This window comes from Epinephelus lanceolatus, chromosome 2, assembly GCF_041903045.1.
Source record: "Epinephelus lanceolatus isolate andai-2023 chromosome 2, ASM4190304v1, whole genome shotgun sequence".
NCBI classification, from domain to species: Eukaryota; Metazoa; Chordata; class Actinopteri; order Perciformes; family Serranidae; genus Epinephelus; species Epinephelus lanceolatus.
In genome coordinates, this window is record NC_135735.1 from 8,320,504 (window position 1) to 8,342,688 (window position 22,185).

Genomic DNA, 22,185 nt, shown 5'->3' on the forward strand with positions numbered 1-22,185 from the left:
GCTGTTTGTACACTTACAAATCTTGATCATTATGGTGCTGCGTGCATGTGCACAAGCCTCACTCCCACGCCCACAGTTTGCCATAAAGAGATGTAGAAATGCCCTTAAACACAATTTGCATATCGATATGTGTGCCCCTGTACCACTCATTAGACCTGTCAATAAGAAACATGGGAAAGAAAGTGCAGGAGCAGCTGTCATCACATACAGCTGTGGATATTTGTAGCATCCGTACCACTAATTCATCACGTTTCTGCAAACCATCACCACGGTAAGATTTCAATCATCAATATTATTAAATGTCACAAGGATGATCAATGATTAATTCACAGCGCTGATGTTGAAGCTGACTTAACAAAATGCTTCACATGAAAATATTAAATGATCAACAACAGGGATATGAGTGTAAATTAAAGTAATGATGAGTTCATCTTTCATAAATAATTTAAAATTAACTTCATAAATGTGCCTTTGAGTGACATTTTACAGAACACTGTGAAGCCTGAAAAAATAACACAATCAGTGAAATTGATAAACAACCTAAGACATTATTATGCTCTCTCAATTTATATTTAATCTCTTCCTTATCATTTTATCCGCAGCTATCTCAGTGGTTAACATTGTCGCCTCACAGCAAGAGGGTTCTTGGTTCAAACCCTGAGGCGGCCCTTCTGTGCCGAGTTTGCATGTTCTCCCCGTGTCATTGTGGGTTTTCTCTGGGTGCTCCAGCTTCCTCCCACAGTCCAAAGACATGCAGGTTAATCGGTGACTCTAAATTGCCCGTAGGTGTGAATGTGAGTGTGAATGGTTGTCTGTCTCTATGTGTCAGCCCTGTGATCTGTCCAGGGTGAACCCCGCCTCTTGCCCAGTGTCAGCTGGGATAGACTCCAGCCCCCTGCGACCCCCAACAGAATGAGCTGTCACCGAAAATAAATGAATTCTTCCTTTTTAAATACTGGTTGTTATGAGGGAAAAGGCGTGTGCATGATTTTTTTGTGCATACACGTCGTTTCCCCTGGTTGCTGCCTTTTTATATACCTCAACCTCAGCTGAGCGCTGCAAGGGTACATGCCTATAAACGTCCCGACAGAAAATAAGAAGAGAATAAGAAAATAAAAGCAAATAGCAGAGTCCCGCAGGAAATACACCGCCACACACTTCTAGTGGGTCGTAAGTGATGACTGAGAGGGATCACTTCTGGATGAGTCTATACATTTTTTTATTTTTTTTTAAGGAAAATCCTCCATAGTAAAGCTTTAACTTCTTTACAACCAATAAGGTGGTCTAACCATCAGTGCTCTCGCCCTGTTTGACCTCTCTTTAGTGACACAAAGTAAACAGTGTTACAACACGATGGACACTCACATTGTAATACACTGCTGTTTTCTTTAATTGTGTCCCTTATTAATTAATGGCACAAAACCAGAATGTAAACAAACTTGTGGCTCCCATGCAACGCCTGTGCAGGGTTTTTTTTTTAATTAACAATGCTATTAGGGATGGGTCACGATTTTCGATTTTCGAATAGTCGTTTTATTTTTGAAAAATCGTTTTTTTAATGCGACTATTACTATTCGCCATCTTATTTCCCCCCCTTTATTTGACATGCAATTCAGCTCCTAACCGCACGAGGGCAGTCTAGGATTGCTACAGCGGTGTGAGATGCTCTTCTACATTATTATTATTCGAAAAATTGTCAAATACTTGCCACGATTTTCGAATAGTGTTTTTGCTTGTGTTGCCCATCCCTAAATGCTATGTATTGTCATTTGAAGACCCCTCTGTATACACCCAATCTCCATTTTACATGCCTATGTGTGCCGGAAACTTTTAAAGATTTTTGTCCTAACTAAATCTGGCCTGAAAACAAAGATGCAAAAATGTTTACCCCAACTCCAACAGCCGGGGTGATTTTGCATAATGTAAGACTAAAACAAAAAATAAAAAAGAGGGCCTTAAAACAAGTTTAGGTGGATGATAATGAGGGTTATTATCCCGATTGCAAAGGAAGGTATCTGCTGGATCTGCCAAAAACTGGTCCTGGACATTTATTTCGAGTAATGTACCATATTATATTTTAGATATTATAATTCTGTGAGCATTTCTCAAAAACACAATTATCTCAGTGCCAGGTACTGCACATTACTTCCCACCAGTCAGTTTAGGTCAACTTCATTATGGCTCTTGGCAATGACAAGAAATGAACAGAAACTCAATTATACATTCAGATATTTGAATCATTTAGTATTTTTCAGTCACATTAGCGTATGCAACAATGATCTTGCAAAACATGCCTCCCTCTTGGACATTTAGACCTTGGGTGCCAGATGCCCTGCGTTTCTGTGCATCGCTCCCAAAGCTGCCGTCTGAGTGATGGCTTCTCCTTTGCAGGGTGTTGATGTTTTTGGGCTTCAGGCAACTTTTTGCGAGCCAATAGAATTGTCAGGAAATCAATAATCAAAAAAGTGGTACTCACATCTTCCCCTGCATTTGTTTATGGTTGCGAGGGATGTCTCATGTGTCCTGAAAAAGCATGCAGACTGGCTTTCATCGTCCCCGGGGCAGACTTTGATGTCTATTCACTCCAGGCTAGCTAGGTTGGCATCTATTTTGGCCCTGGGCCCTGTGCCAGCATGCTGGGCAGGGCAGAGGTTGGGTTAGATTTGGAATAGTGTGCTGTGGAACAAATCCATTCTGCAGGGGGGAAAACATCATCTGCATAAAAATAAATTAACTTTTTAAAGGGAATCAAGTCAACAGGGAGAGGCAGTAAGTATTTTTGGAAAGATTTGATGGAGTAAGTGTTTATAGTTTTAACGAGTTGCCCATAGGTGGAGGTCAGCAACCCTCATAATTAAACTTGTGTGATGAGGAATTTATTCTTGGCAGCAGCTCCTGGGTGAGATCATATGAAGCAGCTAGTGCAAGAATAGTTATTTTGCCTTGTACCTATCTGTGGGCTTTGGCAACAATGTGGATTGTACTTTGAGAAATAACAGCATGAGACATCTGTGCATAAGTTAAAAGAAGCTATTTTGTACCTTGATTGATCGTTTAAAGGTTTGTAGACCCGTCTTCAGTGATCTCATGCAGTGTGCATACTTCATACTTATTAATAATAATAAAGTAGTATAATAATATCACTGTGATATATGTGAAGGACAGTCACCTATGTTAATCATTAGTTTGACATAAAAATATAGGATCTGTAAATTACCACCATCCTCACTTTCATACTATATAACCACAGACGCCTCTACAGTGCATTTTACAGTGCATAACGCTGGGCCAAGTTTGGTGTGAAATTATATGGGTTGCTTTATGGAACAAAGTAATTGAGTTGGAGTGGAGAATGAAGTCACAAAAATCTCCCATCTCTTCAAACCTTACTGAAGACTTTGTTATTTAGCACCACTATTTTTATCCACTACATGTTTGAAGGCACTTGGAGCTCACTAGAATGACAGGATTTTCAAGATACTCTTCACTTTATCAAAATAATTACTATTATAACCATAAAACAAACAGATAAGAACAAAAATAAAAGGATAGATGCTCATTAGTGTGATAGATTTTATATTTCAAGCATGCGTCAACTTCAAGTTGAATTTCATGATACTCTGATTAATGGAAACCCTCAATCATCTTGTTGAATTTTAATTTATTTTTATCTACCCAGAGAAACCTCATGAGATAAAAAATCTCTTCCAAGAGTGTCCTGACCGACATAAGTTACAGACAGATAACATAGAACAAAAATACAGAATAAAAATGTAAAGCTCTACAGCAAACAATATAAAACACAGAATAAGATTACTACAAAGAAACTTCAAAAGGTATGTTAATATATACTAGAAATGAACCATAAAAACGCAAAAACTGGCAACTGCACATGATTACTAAGACTAGCTAAAATGCACCCTGACATTGGCATAGAGATGATTGCAGGCAGAAATCCTACAGCAGAGCTTTGAAATGGCAGAGAGGAACCAATAACAGCAACTTAAAATCCTTCTGCAGAAGATTCCACATATAAGGAGCTGCATACAGAAATGCTGGCCTGCCAAACTCTGTACGTACCCTCAGTATAGACAATAAAAACATGTTCTGTGAACAGAGCGCATGGCCATTTTCAGTTTTTTGCTTAATGTACACATATAAGTATGTTGAATGCATGTCTTTAACCACTAATCTAATGGTTTGATTTGGAAAATGGCCTTTTATGTTAATCAAAATGATGCCATGAGCTGATAGTCTAGAGTGCCCCTAGTTTTACGGCACTGTTCAGTTGTACAGGACATCAGCTGATAGGCTAAAATATCGCTCAGTACGCTGCTACTAGCTTCCCTTCGGCTAATGTGTAGGTCACGGTTATGAGTTGCCTTCATAAGTTTATGATGGTAATAAAATGATACCTCTGTGGTCTGAACCAAGACGGCAGACTCTTGTTTTTTCCCACATTGTCATCGGCAGCGCTTTACAGCTTCGCTCCTTCTGTCCTTACCTTTCACAATAAAAGCCCTCGACATATACACTGCATCACTGCTTATTATGGGGAACCTATTCACACACTGAGGCTGTGGTGATAGCTTGGTAAATATATGAGAATAAATTTGCTTGAAATTTTGCTCTGGCCTGTTTTTAAGCTTGTATTCAACATAGCACCTTATTATTTCAATGAAATGTACTGAAACGAATGTAAATGTGATACAAAAAGGAAATTTCAAATTTTGGTCGGTAAAAAATATGCTGGATTTTTTCATCTATCAGTCCTCATGGCCAGTTAGTCAAAAAGTTAATTTTGGATGCTGAATGTAATGTAAGGAGTAATATAAGTAGTCAAGTGATATAAAGTATAACACAAGCATTGTATGATACACATACTAGCACAGTATGCTGTATTTAAAATAACCCAGTTCAATTTGGTTTCACACAAGAAGTGAACGGCAGTCTTCTGGCTGAAAGTCAAGAGTTTGGTTGACCCCTCAGTATCCACTCCCGCCTACCCTGCGCATACTTTTAGGGCTGACCCAAAAAATTTGAAGCTTCGCTCGATGGCATGGGATTCGATTGTGGAAAAAAAAAAATCGAAGCTTCAGCACTTTTTTTTCCCCGTTTTTTGGGGGGAGGCCTTAAACGCAACACTAACCCCCACCAGTCCGATACTGACAACGAGCGCACTCAGAGCTGGCAGACATGTCCAAGAGGTCATCAGATGTGTGGTTGCACTTTAAAATATGCCCCGACAACCCCCAGAAAGCAGAGTGCCAGATTTGCCAAAAGCAATTGGCATATCACAACTCAACAACAAATTTGGGAAATCACTTGAAAAATGTAAGAAGTAACTAGTAGGCCTAATATGCATTTTCCAGTTCCACTGGTCCGCTCTGAGTCTGGTGTCAGAGACACTTCTGATGCTCTGAGTTGCACATCTGTTTGATTGTGCTGCAGTGTGCGCTGAGGGTTTTTATTTAGTGTTCAATCAAAAGTCGTTGAATGCTTCGAATTAAATTCGTTCTGAGCTCCGAAGCTTCGAATGTCCATAAATGGATTTGAAGGTCAGCCCTACATACTTTCTCGCTTATTATACTATGGCAATTGCTTGGAGCGTCAAAGAATGACGCCACCCAGTGCGTCTCATACTGTGGCTAAAGAGCACCTCAGTACATCAGGATATAACGCTGAGGCCCACTGACCAAACATCAATATTTGATGAGTGGGGAGTGAGACTGGGTTGAATTAATTACAGTAACAGTGACACATAGGTAACCAATTTTACGGTAATAATCTGTCGAAATACCTAAAGTAATTGCCATGTTGCTATCAGTCAGCTGCACCCTCAGCTCCAGATGGATGTTTTATCAAATGTTCTCTGCATATTTTGTCAGTCTGCCATGTGATACAGTAATGGGATCAGGCAGAAGCTGCTGAGTGTCCACACGGCCGGCTCAGGCACTAATGATTGTTTTTGTTCTTACCTACCATGTATCCGATTTTAGTTCATTTTTCACTCATACCTGTGCCTCTGAATTTATATAAATGTATTTGTACCCATTGTAAGACTCTGGTTTGAAGATTTCTAGCATGTAAACGTTAAACTGGACGTGCATCCTAACTGTAAACCTTTTTTATTTTTGTGACAGTTTTCAGAAGACAAAATAAGGCTTGTAAAAATCTGGCCTGAGCTTTTATCATTCTATTTTGCAGACAGTGATGCATTAGGGGAGTAGAAAAGTGATCATTAGACACATGGCTCCATGACAGATGATACAAATAATTGAATTCAAGGTGATATCACTCCAAAGAGAATGCAAGGAATTGATGTAATTTTGTGAATAATACACAATTCCAGACTCTTTTATTTTTCAACAGCACAGTTTTATCTTAGCTTAAGCTCATCTGTAATGAATATACTGTTGTCAGGCCCTTTATCTATCCTTGCTCTTCAACATTAATGTACATGACATGAATTCAAGGACTGGCAAGGGGGAGAAACATCTCCTCTGTGACAGGAGGAGACGGGTTTATGGAAATGTGGAGTTAATTGCCACAGATATCACCTTCAAGCACAATTTAAAAAGAAGCTTTCTCCCCCTTTGAGTCCACATTTTCTTAGAAGTCTGGAAAATTTCTCTTCAGCTCATAACAAATAAAAAATATCTCGGATGGCTTGTAGGGCAATCAGAGATCTGACTAATCCATAATTACCCATCAGGCAGGTGCTTTGGCGCTGGCGAAACCCAATCTGTACCCTCGTTAGAATCTTTAGAAGACATTCATCACCTGATTCTTGGAGGCTTTATCGTTTTTTGGGGGCATCAACACCATTTTACATCTGCTGCATCATTCAGTAATATTCACCTCAATAATTTTATGTGGTGATGCTTATTACATTGCATTTCAGTATCTTCCATTTTGTGACTCGCACAGTCAAAACTGAAGCCTTTGACTGTTGCTGGAAAAAATTTGCAACCTTGAAAAACTATTTGCTTTGAAATAATTCTCATTTCGAGTGTCTCCTGTTCTCTTTCAGTCGCTGAAAAATGATGACTCAGTGGCCAAGAAGGATGTGCAGAGGATTCTGGAGCTCAGCCACAAACAGAGGTAAAGTGAGGCATTTTTGGATGACTTAGACATGATTTACCAACAGTGCTGTGCTGCTCACATGTCACTAAAAAATGTAAGTTCGAAATTTATGATAACCAGAATCAGTAATGGCTGATAAATTAAATAGGAGAACATGTGATGTTTACAATCATCAACATAAAGTAAGTGTTATGTCAGCATTAAATTGTACATAATACATATGAAAATTGTGATTTAGATCTTTCTCTATGTAGCTGAAAAAGATACATAGTCCAAGTTCCATTCATTTTTGCCATGGACAGTGTGGCATGACTCAAACCAGCAGCTCTTCCACAGCTTGGATGGCCATGAAACTCCCGGTTACATCATCAGTACACAAGAATAACAACTGTGTCAAAAATATCTGAATCTTTGATAAAAAGTCAAAACTAAAAGCCTGGATACATCAAACCTCAGGGTAGGCGCTAACTGCAACTTCCGGGTTGCATTTCGCCAGGAAATATCCTATCACAGAGCTTAAAGGGACAGTTCATCCCAAACTCAAAAATACCCATTTTTCCTCGTCTGTTTTGTTTTGGTGATTTGCGGAGCGTCTAGGATATCGGCCATAGAGGTGTTTGCCTTTTCTCCAGTATAGTGGATCTAAATGGCACGTGGCTTGTGGTAATCAAAGGCACAAAAAATATATTTGAAAAAATCAACAGCAATGTCTCTTTCCAGAAATGATTACCTGGTCATTGAAGATAATCCACAGATGTTGTGAATAGTTTCAGGTAGAACTTTTTTCTCTCTACTGAGCTAAACCTGCCAACTATATCACCGTGCAGAAGGAAGTGTGCATCTGCTCATGGACAAGAGGCTTGTGCTCATGTCAGCATGAGATGTAGACATTGATGGTGTTCTCTTCCACTGAGCCGTAACATGAGGTGAGCGAGCAGTAGGTGAACGCTTCCTTCTGCACAGTGATTTGGTTGGCGGGTGTAGTTGACTAGCAAGAAAATAGTTCCTACATGAAGCTGCTCACAACAAGGTCTGTGGATTATCTCGAGTAACTAGGTCATGATTTCTGGAAGGAGACGTTGCTGCTGAGTTTTATCTAGTTCCATTATATTGGAGAGAAGGCAGACATCTCTACAACCGATATCTCCAACACTTGGGAACTCACATCAAACAATCTAGATTGGTTAATACCACTACTAGTAAGACCTCTACAAGAATCTCCACCTTGACGTGGTGGATGGATTTGCATGTCTCAGTGATCCTGGGAGCTGTGTTGTGTTGTCCGGGGTTAATCGTCCCTGGTAGGGTCTCCCAAGGCAAAGTGGTCCCAGGTGAGGTGCCAGACTAAGAGCGGTTCCATGACACGGTGCAATCGGGACCTGGAATACCTTGCAAGGTATGGGGACACGAGGGCCCCCCTCTGGAGCCAGACCTGGGGGAAGAGCTCGCCAGTGAGCGTCTGGTGGCCAGGCCTTGGGCCATGGGGTCTGGTCAGGTTTAGCCCAAATGAGTGACATGGAGCCACTGCCCTGTGGGCCCACCACCCACAGGGACTGGCATCGGGGCTGGTTGCATTGTGTGCAAGGCGGTGGGCAAGGGCAGGGACCCGGGGCTGTAAAGCATTGCTGGAGGGAGGGGTATGTGAAATACTTTGCTCAGCCTGCTCCCCTGGTTACCCTGCTTCGGATAAGCAGTTGAAAATGGGTGGAGTACATGTAAAATTTGTAGCTCTGATTTTGCGGTGAACTGTCCCTTTAAAATTCTGTAACGGCAAAAATGTTTTGCTGAACCAGGAACCCAGTTTGTTCAGGCCCTCTCCCTTGATCAGTGGGCTATCCTGACCCTAACCATTCAAGGTCAATGCCTGATCCCAACCATCTACGCACATGTGTAGAACAAATTGGGTTTCCCGTACGCATCTGGCAGCAACAGCCCTGTTTGCTTTTACATGGCAGTACAGACAGGAGGAGGTGGGTAATGCATAATCCAATCATAAATCCATCCTTATTGTATATTCGAAAATAATGCGCCTGTCTCCTTCCTGTAAAAAAGCCCATCTAGCATCTGTGATTTAGTGCTTTATCTTTTTGCAAGCGAGCTGGAAAAGTGTTTACCTAAAGTGCTTTACCAGTTAGGATTGTCTGATTAATGCTGTGTGTAATGAGACTTTTAATGATTAGGAGTCATTTGTGGCCTTCATGCCCTCTGAAATGTCAGCCTGATTGAAGTCCAGCCTTCTGTGTGCAGTATCTTGATAGCCAATCAATAGCCTATCACCAGTCCGTGGCAGCTCTCACATGTCATCAAGCTAAAAACCATAAAGCAGCAGCTTGGCTCAATGTTGCCTACCTAGCATTTGTGAGCTGCAGTTTTTTCAAAGTGTTATTAATCCAACTTTGGAGTTCCATACCTGCCAAGTGTGATTACTGGCTGACTCCATCATGGTGGGTGCAGACAGGTGATTCATTGTAAGTCATTTATTTTTGACAACTCTTAACAGCGATTTGATTGCTTTCTGAAAATAATTTTGCCACAAACTGTAATGCAACAAAAATGTTTGCCAGCAGACCAGATACAGACGGTAAAACTGTAACATTTTAAGATTTTAAAATAGTAACAATTAATTCAGCTGTGATTCAACCTGCTGTCATCCTGTTTGTACTCACCCAGCAATTTTGTTTGGGATAAAAAAAAGTTCTGTCTTATCTTATCATATGCTCACCACTGTGTTTTCAAGGTATGTCAATCTTGCATTTACTGTGCCACTTTCTGTCAGTCTGAGCAGTTTTGATCTTGTTTGTACAAAGTGTTTCCCAGTCTTGGATGCAGGAGATGAGAATATAAATGAAATGCCGAGGCAGTGGTGGTTGGCTGGTCGCTGTGAAAAATGTTTGCTAGACTGAACTTATGCCAAGAGACAAGACCAATGGCATATAAAATATAAGAGTATGCGGCTATTGAGCAGTGAAATGTTTTCAGCACAAACACTGGCCGCTTGACTACGACCACGTCAGATACTTTTAAACTTACAGCCATGCACAGCAACTGTAAACAGACTGTTACCTAATTTATCTGGGCTGCCTTGTGATGTGATTTCTACAAGCGTTTTTGGAACCACTGACCCACATCACTTGCCCACTTGATTCATAATTCAGTGTGCATTGCTGTTATCTGCGCGCAGGAGCATCAAACGGTACTGAAATACCCATTGCATACCAATGCATTAACATTTATGTTAAACGCATAAAGAATGCAGCACCAGTCTTCATACAGCATGCATAAAATCTGTGCGGAGCGTTCCAAATGCCCACAAGTTACTACATAATACCACATAATGAATACCTCACTGTTTTCATTATACAGCTCCTCATTGACCCACAATCTGTAACCTTTTCCATTTATGATATTTGCCTTAGCGTGCATTTGTTAAACTGTACATTATCTTCAGAATAAGCAGCCGTACATCTGAAGAAAAAATTGGCTGCAGTTGGACCGTGAAATTCAAACAGAGAAACATTAAATATGAATGAATAATTGTCATATTGTTAACAGAAAATTTACTGAAGAAAATCCAAATGTTTTGACACCAGAGAATAAAAAATGTGACAAAAGTCAGTCAGGGTAAATGTGTGAATGCATGGCTATATGTTTTCTTTTTATGCACATAGCACTGGTGCTACAGAGGTTATATATTTTGTAGCACAAGCCACAAATTTATAGCTCGAGTATAAAAGTATCAAGTAAGTCCATTGTAGTTTAAGACTATTCAAATTCACCTACTGAAAAAATTGTAGACTTTTATTTACTTTAAATATCTTTATTTATTTATTTTATTTATTATTATTAGTAGTATCATTATTATTATTATTATTTATGCACATAGCATGGACAAGGGAAGCAAGGGTGCTGAGGTGAGTGCGGCACCTCCTAAACCAGGCAACATTAGGGCTATTACAAAGTCCATCAATATATATAGTTTAAAACTTGGTGTTAAAGGGATAGTTCAGATTTTTGAATGGTCAGTATATAACATACAGTAGTTGTCAGTCGGCACGCCCCAAGGAGTCTGACACAGATGCTAAGCAATGTACTGCTGTGGAGGTCATATAGTTATATATACCCACCCCAGTCTACGCTATATTGAGAGCACTGATATCATGCTTTTCTCTTCTGACCACTCTTATACACTACATGTCACATTCACACACTGGTGGCCGAGGCTACCATACAAGGTGCCACCTGCTACTCAGTAACCATTCACTCCCATTCACACACCAATGGAACAGCCATCGGGAGCAATTTGGGGTTCAGTGTCTTGGCCAAGGATACTTTGACATGTGGACTGGAGGAGCCAGGGATCGAACCACTGATCTTTCGATTTGTGGACCACCCGTTGTACCTCTGAGCCACAGCCGCCCCTGCTGTGGGTCAGTCAGAGAAGCCTGAACAGCTTCACTTTTCCATCTGTGTTTTCGTCAAAGGCACCAGACTCCATAGAGAATTCAGCGATTTAACACTGCTGAACACAGGAGCTGCTGGTCTGCTGCTGCTTTGATCAGTTAGTTAGTTTTTGTTTTTGTGTGACTTTGGTAAATCCAAACTAACCTTTTTAAATGCTAACATCACACAATAACACAAACAAACAAACTGATGGAGGCAGCAGTAGACCAGCAGCTCCTGTGTTCAGCAGTGTTAAATCGCTGAATTCTCTATGGAGTCTGGCTTTGAAGAGTGTGATATAACGGTTTCATTCTCCCACTGGAAATCACCATCTGATACTAAGGTAAAGCAGTGAAAATATTTTGAATATAGCATACACTTACACTGACATTTATTTATTTTTTTTTTATTTAGGTGGGACTTTTCTAAGTTGGTTAAAACCCCCTCTCAAAGCAGTAGATTGCTTAGACTCCCGCCTGCTTCTCCAAACTGTAAGGTTAAACCTAACATCTTATTAGTGAAGTGTATGAGCTACACTGCAGAATGGATTCTCTTTACGGAGACAGAGTGACAGCCGACTCATATGAACAAGTTCAACACGGGTTGAATTGCCCATTGCATCCACAGGTCTGTGTTATATCCTGTGCGGCTGTATCGTCACAGCATTACAGTTCTATAAACACATCTATCGCCTGCATCCATGTGCTGTCTCGTCGTCACATAATAGACTGCAACTACCACATAGAATAACAATGAGCTATCAGTTCACCTCACACATAAACAAGCAGACAAACCCCAACCTTCAACAAACAAGCGGCCCTGTCTCACAGACATGCAGTGCAAAGCTTTATCAGAGGGTTGCTACGATTTCATTCATCACATAGAATGTTTTTTTGCATAGCATTTATGTCACGCTGTACAGCCTTGAATGTGTTTGAACTATTAAACAACAGTCAGTTTGGCTGCAAATATTCAACTAATACCTCCTTACTCACCCCCTAATTGTATAGTAAAGGGTGTTGTTTTTGGATTATTGAAAAATGCATTTCTAGTTGATATCCTAGTTTGATATTTAAAAGATCACGTGTCAAATAAAATGTGCTTCTTGATTCTTGAATGTGTGAAACTTGAAGTCACAGTACTTATTTAACACATTTTTTTCCAAACTTCTTTTATATCATTGCAGATTTCATGTATGCAAAGGTCTTTGTGATTAAATCAATGTTTACTCTTAAGCATTTTTTGATATATATTAATTCAGCTTTTGTTTTTTACAACCTCTATGAACATTTGTCTAACTGCTCTACATCAGGAACTTGATTTATTCCAGTATAACAGATGACACCATGAAAACTGCTGCTATTTTTTCTTTTTTTCAAGAGACGTTAACCAAAGATACTTGAGTGAAAATTGCTTTACACAAATTAGTCTGTGCAAAATTGTTCTCAGCAGAGGTGTGTTTAAGATAGCCATTCTGTGGCAGATCGGTGGATGCCTCTGAGAGTGTGAGGAAGGATGTGCTAACAGAGTGTTTCTCACTTCCCTCTCACTTGACAGAGAGGAGATGAAGTCCCTCCAGGCAGCCTTGCAGAAGCAGCTGGATGAGGCAAATGAGAGAGCAGAGAAGCAGCAGGCCACGGTAAGACAGAGCTGACCTGACCATCAACATCCGGTCTCCTCTAACCAGCCCCGTCACCTGTCACACAGGCCCCTCAGTGATCCACGCTCATTATCCAGCAGCCAGCTCACTCGCCTCCTTGCCTCACCGCTTAATTGAAACTCTCAGAAATTGCAAGAGAAAGCTTTGTGTCCGCTCTCCAACTCCCACGCAAAAATTAATAAGAAGAGACAAAGGCATTATAACCTAAGAACATTTACTTATCTATCCATCCATCTCTCCATCTACAGTATCCACCTTTCAATCTGCCCAGCTACACTGCCCCAATAGACTTTCACCTTGCTCCTAATTAAATTCCACACTGGTATCTTAAACACTTTCTGGTGAATAAATTCAATTAACCACTAGCTTTATATTATCTCAGAAAATAGTGAAAAATACGCAACACAATTTCCCAGAGCACACGGTGCTTATGTTTTTATGAAAAAATGCCCAAAACCCAAAGATATTACGTTTAAAGAAAACACGCACATCAGCACATTTAAAGAGCTTTAATAAGTCAATGTTTTGCATTTTTACTTTATGGCTAATATGACAACGAGAAAGCATCATTTGGTTATTAAAACAGTCACAGATTAGGTTTCTGTTGAGCAACAAATCAGTTGATCAGCTAATTGTTTCAACTCCAGTTATTTCAGATATAATGATTGGTAAAACTATGGCTTTAGTATGTAAAAATTTCTGCACTAAAACATTCAAAAACTACTAGACCAGTGTTGTATATTTTCTTACATTGTGTAGTTGTATTCTCCCAAACGTTTCCAACAATGTTCAAACCCAGAAAAAAAATCTTTAATTTTAATAAGGGACATGGTCCATGCCAATTGGTCACTGTCAGTGGCATCATATCCCCTTTACGTTATCTGACAGAATGTGTCATAACTTGACCTTTTGTCCAGTTTTAAGCCAAGTTTTACAATACAGTTTGTAGATCTTGGTCGCTTTTTAAAATGACCTTTTAACAGTAGGGATTTAAGTCATCAGACGTCTGGATCCAACGTTATCTGGGAAATAAGCTCAGCAAAAGTAAGCAGGAGAAACACTTGTTTGTTTGTTTTCATGAAACTGCTTTATCCAGTGTTTTTAGCGGTTTAATCAACCTGGTCTCACTCTGAAGTTGTCTAATACTGGCGCTTGGTCAGTGACTTCTGGCACCAGACACTGACGAGAAAAGCCGTCCTTTCACGTCAGCGTGATACACGGCTGGTTGTCTAACTGTGCCCAGCGGCATCATCGGGAATTGCGATGGGACAACAACGTTGGTTAAGGGGGTGAAAGTCTGACTAGGGCAGGTGGGAGGGATGGTGGATGGGTCCAGCAACCTACGACTATCACCTGGAGGCCGGTGTTCATTTGCCATAAGATTGTAAAGCCTAAAAACACTAAAGGAATCCTAACTTGGACAAACTGACCTTAAAGACAACACTGCCCCACCTTTTGTTATTGTTTTGATTGTGCAGCGGCAGAATAATGTCATGTTGTACGTTTAAATATTATGTATGCAGATGATACTCTGCTCATAATTGTACAAAGTATACGTAGTTAGGTTGCAAAATGTGTATGACTCGTTCAAAAGAGTAATTCCAACTAAATGGCAAAGTGGAATATAATAAGATGAGTTTGAAAGCCGTGTGTCTCTGTACAAGGCTCGAGCTGAAACAAATGAATCAAATTAAATTACCACTGTGTCCTCCCTGACCAACATTTTTCATGGTCACAGCATATTGACTGTTTTACAAAGCAAATGGGAAGAGGCATTCAGTGTCAACAGGAAATATTACCTTTGCTCACTGTAGTAATTATGACAAAAAGAATTAATTAGTGACTGTAGTTCAACTTACAAAGACCACAGCTGATTAAAAGCACTTTAACCTTTTAATTAGCTGAGGTACGTCTGCTGGACTGGTCCTTTGCTGTCCGTACCAGGGACACTGAGGCAAGTGGATTGAGTTACTTGACAGTATCACACAAAGAATACATCCACATCCCATTGTGTCATCATGTGATCTATTGATCTATGATCTGTTGCGATACTGTAAGCAAGGTGTTAGATGAATTTTTAATCTAATTTTGGAAAAACTTTCATAATATGAAGGCAGTAGACACACGATCCACATTTTAGTTGACCAGATGTTAAAACTTTTTTTTTTTTTTTTAAATTTTAAATTCGGTGAATAGGTTACCAATTTTTACAATTGGAGAATATAAGAATCACGTAAGACCTACAACGGTGATAATCTAAATTTAAAAAAAAAAAAAAAAAAAAAAAAAAAAAAAACTCTTGTTCATATCATTTTTTTGTCAGGGCCGTAGGGGGCCACTTGTAATGGGCAAAAGAGCCTCATGTAGCTTCAGAGCCCCAGAAGCCTGTTCTAGGAAGTCAGTTCAACTTACCCAGGATATTATTTTTAATAGCTGATTTGACTAACCCTAGTCTGAGTAGGTGGAAATTTGCTGCATAGATCAGCCTCTCACTGGGCGGAACGAGCCACCCGCTGAAGTCCCGCCCTACCACCTCCGGTTGTGTAGCAGTTTTCAACCGTTTTCAACACGTCCTTTACTAACTTTTGCAGTGTTTGATCTTGCGGGGATGTAGCCATTTTTCTGCCATGGTTCGCGTCCTGTAGGCGATATTTTTGTGGGCATGTTACACCAAAACCTGTTTCCCCCTGGCAATATTTTTGCAAGCGCACCGTTGCTGTGGCACCGCCCACAACGATTGTGATTGGTTGAAAGAAATACAAGCAGCCGGGGCGTTTTTTTCTCCAATCTTAAAGTGAGAGTCGGCCCAGCCAGACCTTTCTTTTCTTGAGAAAGGTCTGGTGAGCGAGACTAGACTAACCCTAACATTGGCCATCTGGATAACCGGTAGTACAAAGCTGGTTATCAACTAGTTCATTCAACTCTTTGTTTTCCTATCCAGCCACAAGTGTGTGTATGTGAAAGAAGTGGGTGTGTTAATTACGAGCGACATCATCAGAGCCACGGATGAAGTAGGCTGCTTCATATTATATGAGATGAAATGGTACAGAAAGTGTCTGAGACTGCGAGACAGTAAAATATCAGTAACAGGATGTAAACGATACGAACGGAAAACGCAGAGTTGACCATGACTTAAATTACATGCAAGTTTCACCATGCTATATGTGACATTAGTATATAGCAGGCTATATTTTTTGCTATTTAGTTGGAAGATGATAAAACTACTCTAAATATGTCGCATAAAACACTTTAAAGTAACACTAGACTGTTTCTGCTACTGAAGTAAAGAGTGGAAAACTAGCCTATTTAATGAGTGATGCGGTCTATCTGACCAAAATGTTGTATTTATAATAACGAGAGCCAATTAACAGTGTGAGGATTATTTTTCTAATAAAATTATCTTGTTTTTTTAGTTCTCATCACACAGGTGTCTCATGGTCTATTTTGAGCTGCAGTGATGGAATCAGAGTGTAAAATAGCAACACTATCACTGCAGACTAAAGTAAACTTTGCACAAGTTAAAATCATGTGTTTAGTGTGTGAACGATCTCTGTTTGTTAGGAGCGCTGTTTTAAAACCAGTGGAAGTAGAGCCCTGAAACAATAAAATGATTCTGCTGAACAATATATAGGCTCCTCTTTTTGACCTGAGACTTGAGACTTTTGTCCATGGATACTTTTTATCTTTAGTGATATGACTGGTGAGAGGTCGGGATGTTGACAGGCTGTGATTCGATACTCTGAATGCTCCAGAGCAGGTTAGCTGTTAAGCATCAGTTGCCACAGTGATTTATCCCAGTAAAAAGAGAACCAGCTTCGTAGGACTGAAAGAAACCCTGAAGTTACCTCGCTAACTCGTAGTATAGGCCTCTGGTGTATGAAAATAAAAAAACATAAAAGTGCCTGCATGATTTGTTTGGTAAACAAATTCAAAAAATAAAAAAGGTAAACAATTAAAAATTGATCATGTTTTTGAGAATCGATACAGAATCACAAAATCTGGCTATACTCAAGTGCATCTACATTTTTCTTACACCCCTTACTATTCATCTCACATATCTAAAACTCTTGTAAGCCACAAATATTAATTTGTAATTAAATATCTGTCCTTATTTGACTGCGTGGAGCCCAGGGAGACAAGTCGCTGCTGTGATGAAAGCTGATGAAACTGCAAATTAATACAAATAAAACCCAAGAAAATAAACTGTTTTTTAAGGCACTGCTCTGTAAAATGTACCTTTGCATCAAAATGGTACCTTTTTAGCGGACAAACATTTGAAATAACCTGTTGTATAAACTCCACTCCATGACCTCCGGCAGCCTCTTTACCCAAACAGCTGTAACTGCTGTATCTGACTGTATTTTCCCACATTTGTATTCTCATATTATTCAGAGAGACCACCTCTTGTTCTGCAACCAAACTCTGTATCAATGAATCAGCATGAAGCCTGTGTGGCTGCACTGACAGCTACAGTAGCCCCAGAGTTTTTCTAAGATTGAGAAATATATGCTAATGAAAAGCTTTTCCTGTAATACTCTCAGCTTCTGCTGCACAGTCCCAAGGTCTGATGAGCGCTGTGACACGACAATCAACAATCAAATAATCTGAGATAAACAGTGGAGTAACATTTCAAGTGACATTCTTGCCATTTTCCTACGAAGAGTGACAAATCCCGGTCGCAGGGTTTTATAATTCAGGTTTGACATTTATGTTCTGTTAAATGGTATTTATCACCCCACTGAGATTCAAGATAAAAAGAACCACCTCTGTAGCATGCAAATGCCACACACGTTCAACAATACGATAAAATATTGTGTCTGGTTTGGAGTCCTCATGTCCACTTAAAATTGAGTCAGAAAATAGAGCTAAAGCCCCCCCAAAAAGAATCAACATTGAAAATGACAAAGGTATCCTGCCTGTAAAAATGCTAAATATTTTTTGCAGCTTCTATTGTGAAGAAATTCCCCAAAGCACAAACGAAGCAGAAGTCAAAAAAGTAGTTAATTCTGTCGAAAGGTATGTGCAGTGAGATTGAAGCTAATCTCTATCTAAAGGCCAAAACACACCTGAGGCGTCATATGACGGCGGCGTCATTGACGCGAGTCAAGTGCCGCCCCCAACACACACAAAAAGCGTTGCGCTGCAGGGCGTCAACCGGATTTCTATTGCACACTCCAGTCTGCGGGAGCTGGGACGTACAAAATAGCGCTTTTTCAAGGGCGGCGATGCTGGAAAAACAGGACAATAGCGTAAAGTGCCGCGGCGGGGCACGTCTACGCGTGTCGAGCCGCCACCGCTGTGGGTTTGTAAATAGAAAATAATGGGGGCGGCTGCTTTGACGCGCGTCGTACGGCGCTGGTGTGTTTTGGCCTTCATGTACTATCTGCATAAGGAATTTTTTCTGCTCTGGATGTGCAGTTGGTTATTTCTGCCCAAAGTGTGTTAAAAAAATATAGAGATAAAATTATTTTTCCAATAAAATGTTTAGAAACTGTCATTTGGCATCTTCATATTGATTGTTTTGTCCAATCAGCAACCAAAACCCCAAAGATATGTAAATAACAGTGACATAATAAAGCAAATACACAGAAACCAGCAAATGCTTGACCTTTTATAGCCGCATTAACGCGGCCCATTGGATGGCAATGTCAGTCCTTCGGGCGGCTGTTCAGTCTAACACTTTGATCCAGACTTAAATACTGTATCTCAAAACCTATTAAATGGACTGGCTTAAAATTTGGTACAGATATTCACTGACCCTCAGGATGAACAGTAATTACTTTGGCCATCCTCTGCGTTTTCCAACCCGGTCTCACTCTTAAGTTGTCAAATACTGGCGCTTGGTCAGTGACTTCCAGTGTCAGATAACGGCAAAAAAAGCCACTCTTTCACATTGGCACGAAACTTGGCCAGTCACTGTTATTCTGTAACGGTGCCAGGCAGCATCAAGGGGAAACGCAGCCACCAACAGCATGCAATAAGGGGGCAAAGGTCTGAGTAGGGTGATTAGGGAGGGGTGGCTCGCAAATGTGTCAGATTTGTAAAAAACACACTTTATTTTAAAGTGTAGTGAATATCTGGCACAGAGCTTCTATTTTGAAGTAACATTTCCTGTCGTTGAGAGAGTGAATAACAGATAGCTACTTAACAGAGACAGTAATCTAGCACAACGACATGGCCAAACACAGGTATGATGCTGCAATTTTTAAACTGTGTGGACCTTGAACTAATGACTAAGGACAAATCTTGACCCCTTGGCTGGACCAGTTAGGAACCACTGCCCTAGAGGGTTCTCCGAGTTACTGCAGGGGGCCACCAAATTATTGTGTGCATATTTTTTTCCTTTGCAAAAGTTGAAATATGTCTGAAAAATACACATTAACATGAATCCAACATAATTTGCCTGTTGCAACAACTAATCTTGGTGAAAGTGAAGTTTCCTCTCTGACAGAAGCAGACGCTAATATGAATCTCTGCATGACAACCACCATCTGCCCAATATAATGTGCAGTACGGCTTTATACAGTTTATGTATTTTGGGGTCCTTGCTCCGTCTTTCTTTTGGCTAAGGGGTCCTGAACCCAAAAACGTTGGAAGGCCCCTTGATCTGTTATTAAAACTGTTTTAGAAACATTTTTTGTTGATTGACTAATTAATTAATGTACAAATATTTTCATCACTACATGATTTATATTTCAGACAAAATTATCTTTCCATTCATTTTTCATTTAGTCCAGCTCAATAGCCCAACAGCTAGTTCATGCTACGCTTCATTTTCCTCAAATCCATATTGAGTTAGAGCGAGCTGATATTTGTGGCTTAAAAACACATTAATAATCAAAACAGCAGCTGCATTCAGCACACTGAACTAAGCAGTATATAGATGCTGGTGGAATTTTGCTCCTCTTTTTTTACTCCTTTTAACTAAAAACCTAAATGCGGCACCAGGATGTGTTTTTTTTTAACCTTCCCTCGGGGCTGTGGCGGTGACTGAAAGGCTCAAACATGAACCTTGATGTTATCATGCCCTGCTCAGGATGTGAGTCAACTGGTGAGGCTTAGTTTACAGTTCCCTGGGGAATAAACCGGTTATGAGGTCACCAGCCCCATGAATCTTTTCCTTTTTGTCCTACACACTATCTTGATGACCTCTTTCAAGGACGCACGATGCTTAAAAACCGTCTTTTCAGAATGAAAAACAGAAAGAAAGAGGAAACCTTGGCCTAGCTATCTCTCTCACACACAGAGATTTCATTCTTTTTAATACACAGTAGCCCATGGCAGCAGTTTGCCATCTGCAGTTGGTGTCTGAACCTCTGTCTGGCTGCTAAACACAAGCCACAGGCCTGCACCAGCAAGACATGCTGAGCTCATGATAAAAGGATTGCGATAAACAAAGATATCACTCCGAAATGATAAGCATATGGGCTATTAAATCAGGCACACAGTGGAAAGTAAGCAGTCGCTCACTGCAGGAGTAAATGCCTCAGTGTATCACATGTGCCACAATCAGAGAGTCTCGGATGGAACATTTCTGGACACTTGTTATGCTAAACTAACTTTGTGCGACACCAGAGAAATATAATATGTGACAGAGGTTTTTTGTCAGAGTTAAAAAGTCTTTAAGCCTTGATCTGTGGCCAGCTGAAAAACTGTGTTTTAAAATTTCACTACAGCAAAGGGGTTTCTGTGCTTCTGCCAGATTATAAGGAACCGTGTTCATTTATGGTAGACGCCTCAATATAGTCCCTCAGCGTAAACTTACCAGCACTGCTTAAACTGGTGAAATGAAAGACAATAAATCAAATGCTAACACTGTTTTTGCCACTCGCACTGGCAAAATCACAAGCATGTCTTTGTTAATGCACTGAGGCTGCGTTAATTTATCCTTATATTCAATTACTAATTAGCAAAGGAGGTTCTTTCTTTTTGTTTTATATGTTTCTGTGCATATTTTTTTTTTTTTTTACTGTTCTCGAGGGCAGTGACTGCAGTGACTGAACATGACCTTTGATGTTGTCATGCGTTCTGCTTGGGGATGTGAGTCAACCGGTGTGGTCTAGTTTAAACTTCCCCAGGGTGCCTCGGTAGAAGATGAAAAAGATGTGACTTTGAATTTAAAAAAAAAGTGGTGGTGGTGGTGGGGTCGGTGGTGCTGTTTTGCTTGTGTACAACATGGTACATATATATCAAGATAAGTCATATTGCTTAAATGAAAAGTCTGGTGATATTCTACTTTTCCTTTCGTCAGACCAAAACCAACAATGAATCAATATCACAAACAAATGTTGTGTTTATCCAAGGCAGATTAATAAGTAGCTTAATTCTCTGTGCAGCACAGTGCTGCAGGGGTGAAGTTTCTTTGTAGGTCGACTTGGAAGTATAAGAAGTATTTCACTGCTGAAAAGATGGTACTTTCATAAAACCTGGCTGTCTCTGCAGTAGAAAGATGAAAATACTTTGAACTTTGTGCTATAAACAGAGAAACGGGGCTGTGGCATTTGCTGTTGCTCAGGAGGTAGAAAACCTACAACTGACAGAATGCACTGCACCTGGCCGGCCCAGTAACGCTCCCTCTGGTGGGTGGCGTGATGCAGGCTTGACTGACTTTCCACAGGAAACAATGTGGCGGCCAGCTAGTAACAAACAATCTGGTATTACAGTAAAAAATAGAGCTAAAACATGTTTCTAAACACATTTGAGGCAAGACATAGACAACATAGTTGAAACAGACAACACTCCGTTTTTACAGTACAGGAACCAGTATGGCGCCCACTTCCTTTCCACAGATTCTGGGGGCTGGCTCTCTCTTGGTCTGCGTCTATATTCTTTGTGTCTGATGTGGTAGGCTTAAAAAAATGCCGAAGTACAATCTGCAGCCCTACAGCCAGCGAAAATCAGCTGGATGACGTGAAATGCATCTGTTTTAACCACAGACCTTATTTCAGGCATTTAACCAAAAACCTAAAACAAAAAACAAAAACAAAAAAACATTGACT

The 22,185-nt window shown here is 40.2% G+C and overlaps 1 protein-coding gene across 1 annotated transcript in view; it reads left to right on the forward strand.

The window, feature by feature from the left end:
* luzp2 (leucine zipper protein 2) overlaps positions 1 to 22,185 on the forward strand; it is a 267,448-nt gene that overhangs the window by 123,234 nt on the left and 122,029 nt on the right. The window contains exons 3-4 of the mRNA XM_033632390.2: positions 7,034 to 7,104; positions 13,084 to 13,165. Of these exons, the coding sequence (XP_033488281.1) occupies positions 7,034 to 7,104; positions 13,084 to 13,165 (153 nt within the window). The remainder of the gene's footprint in view (positions 1 to 7,033; positions 7,105 to 13,083; positions 13,166 to 22,185) is intronic.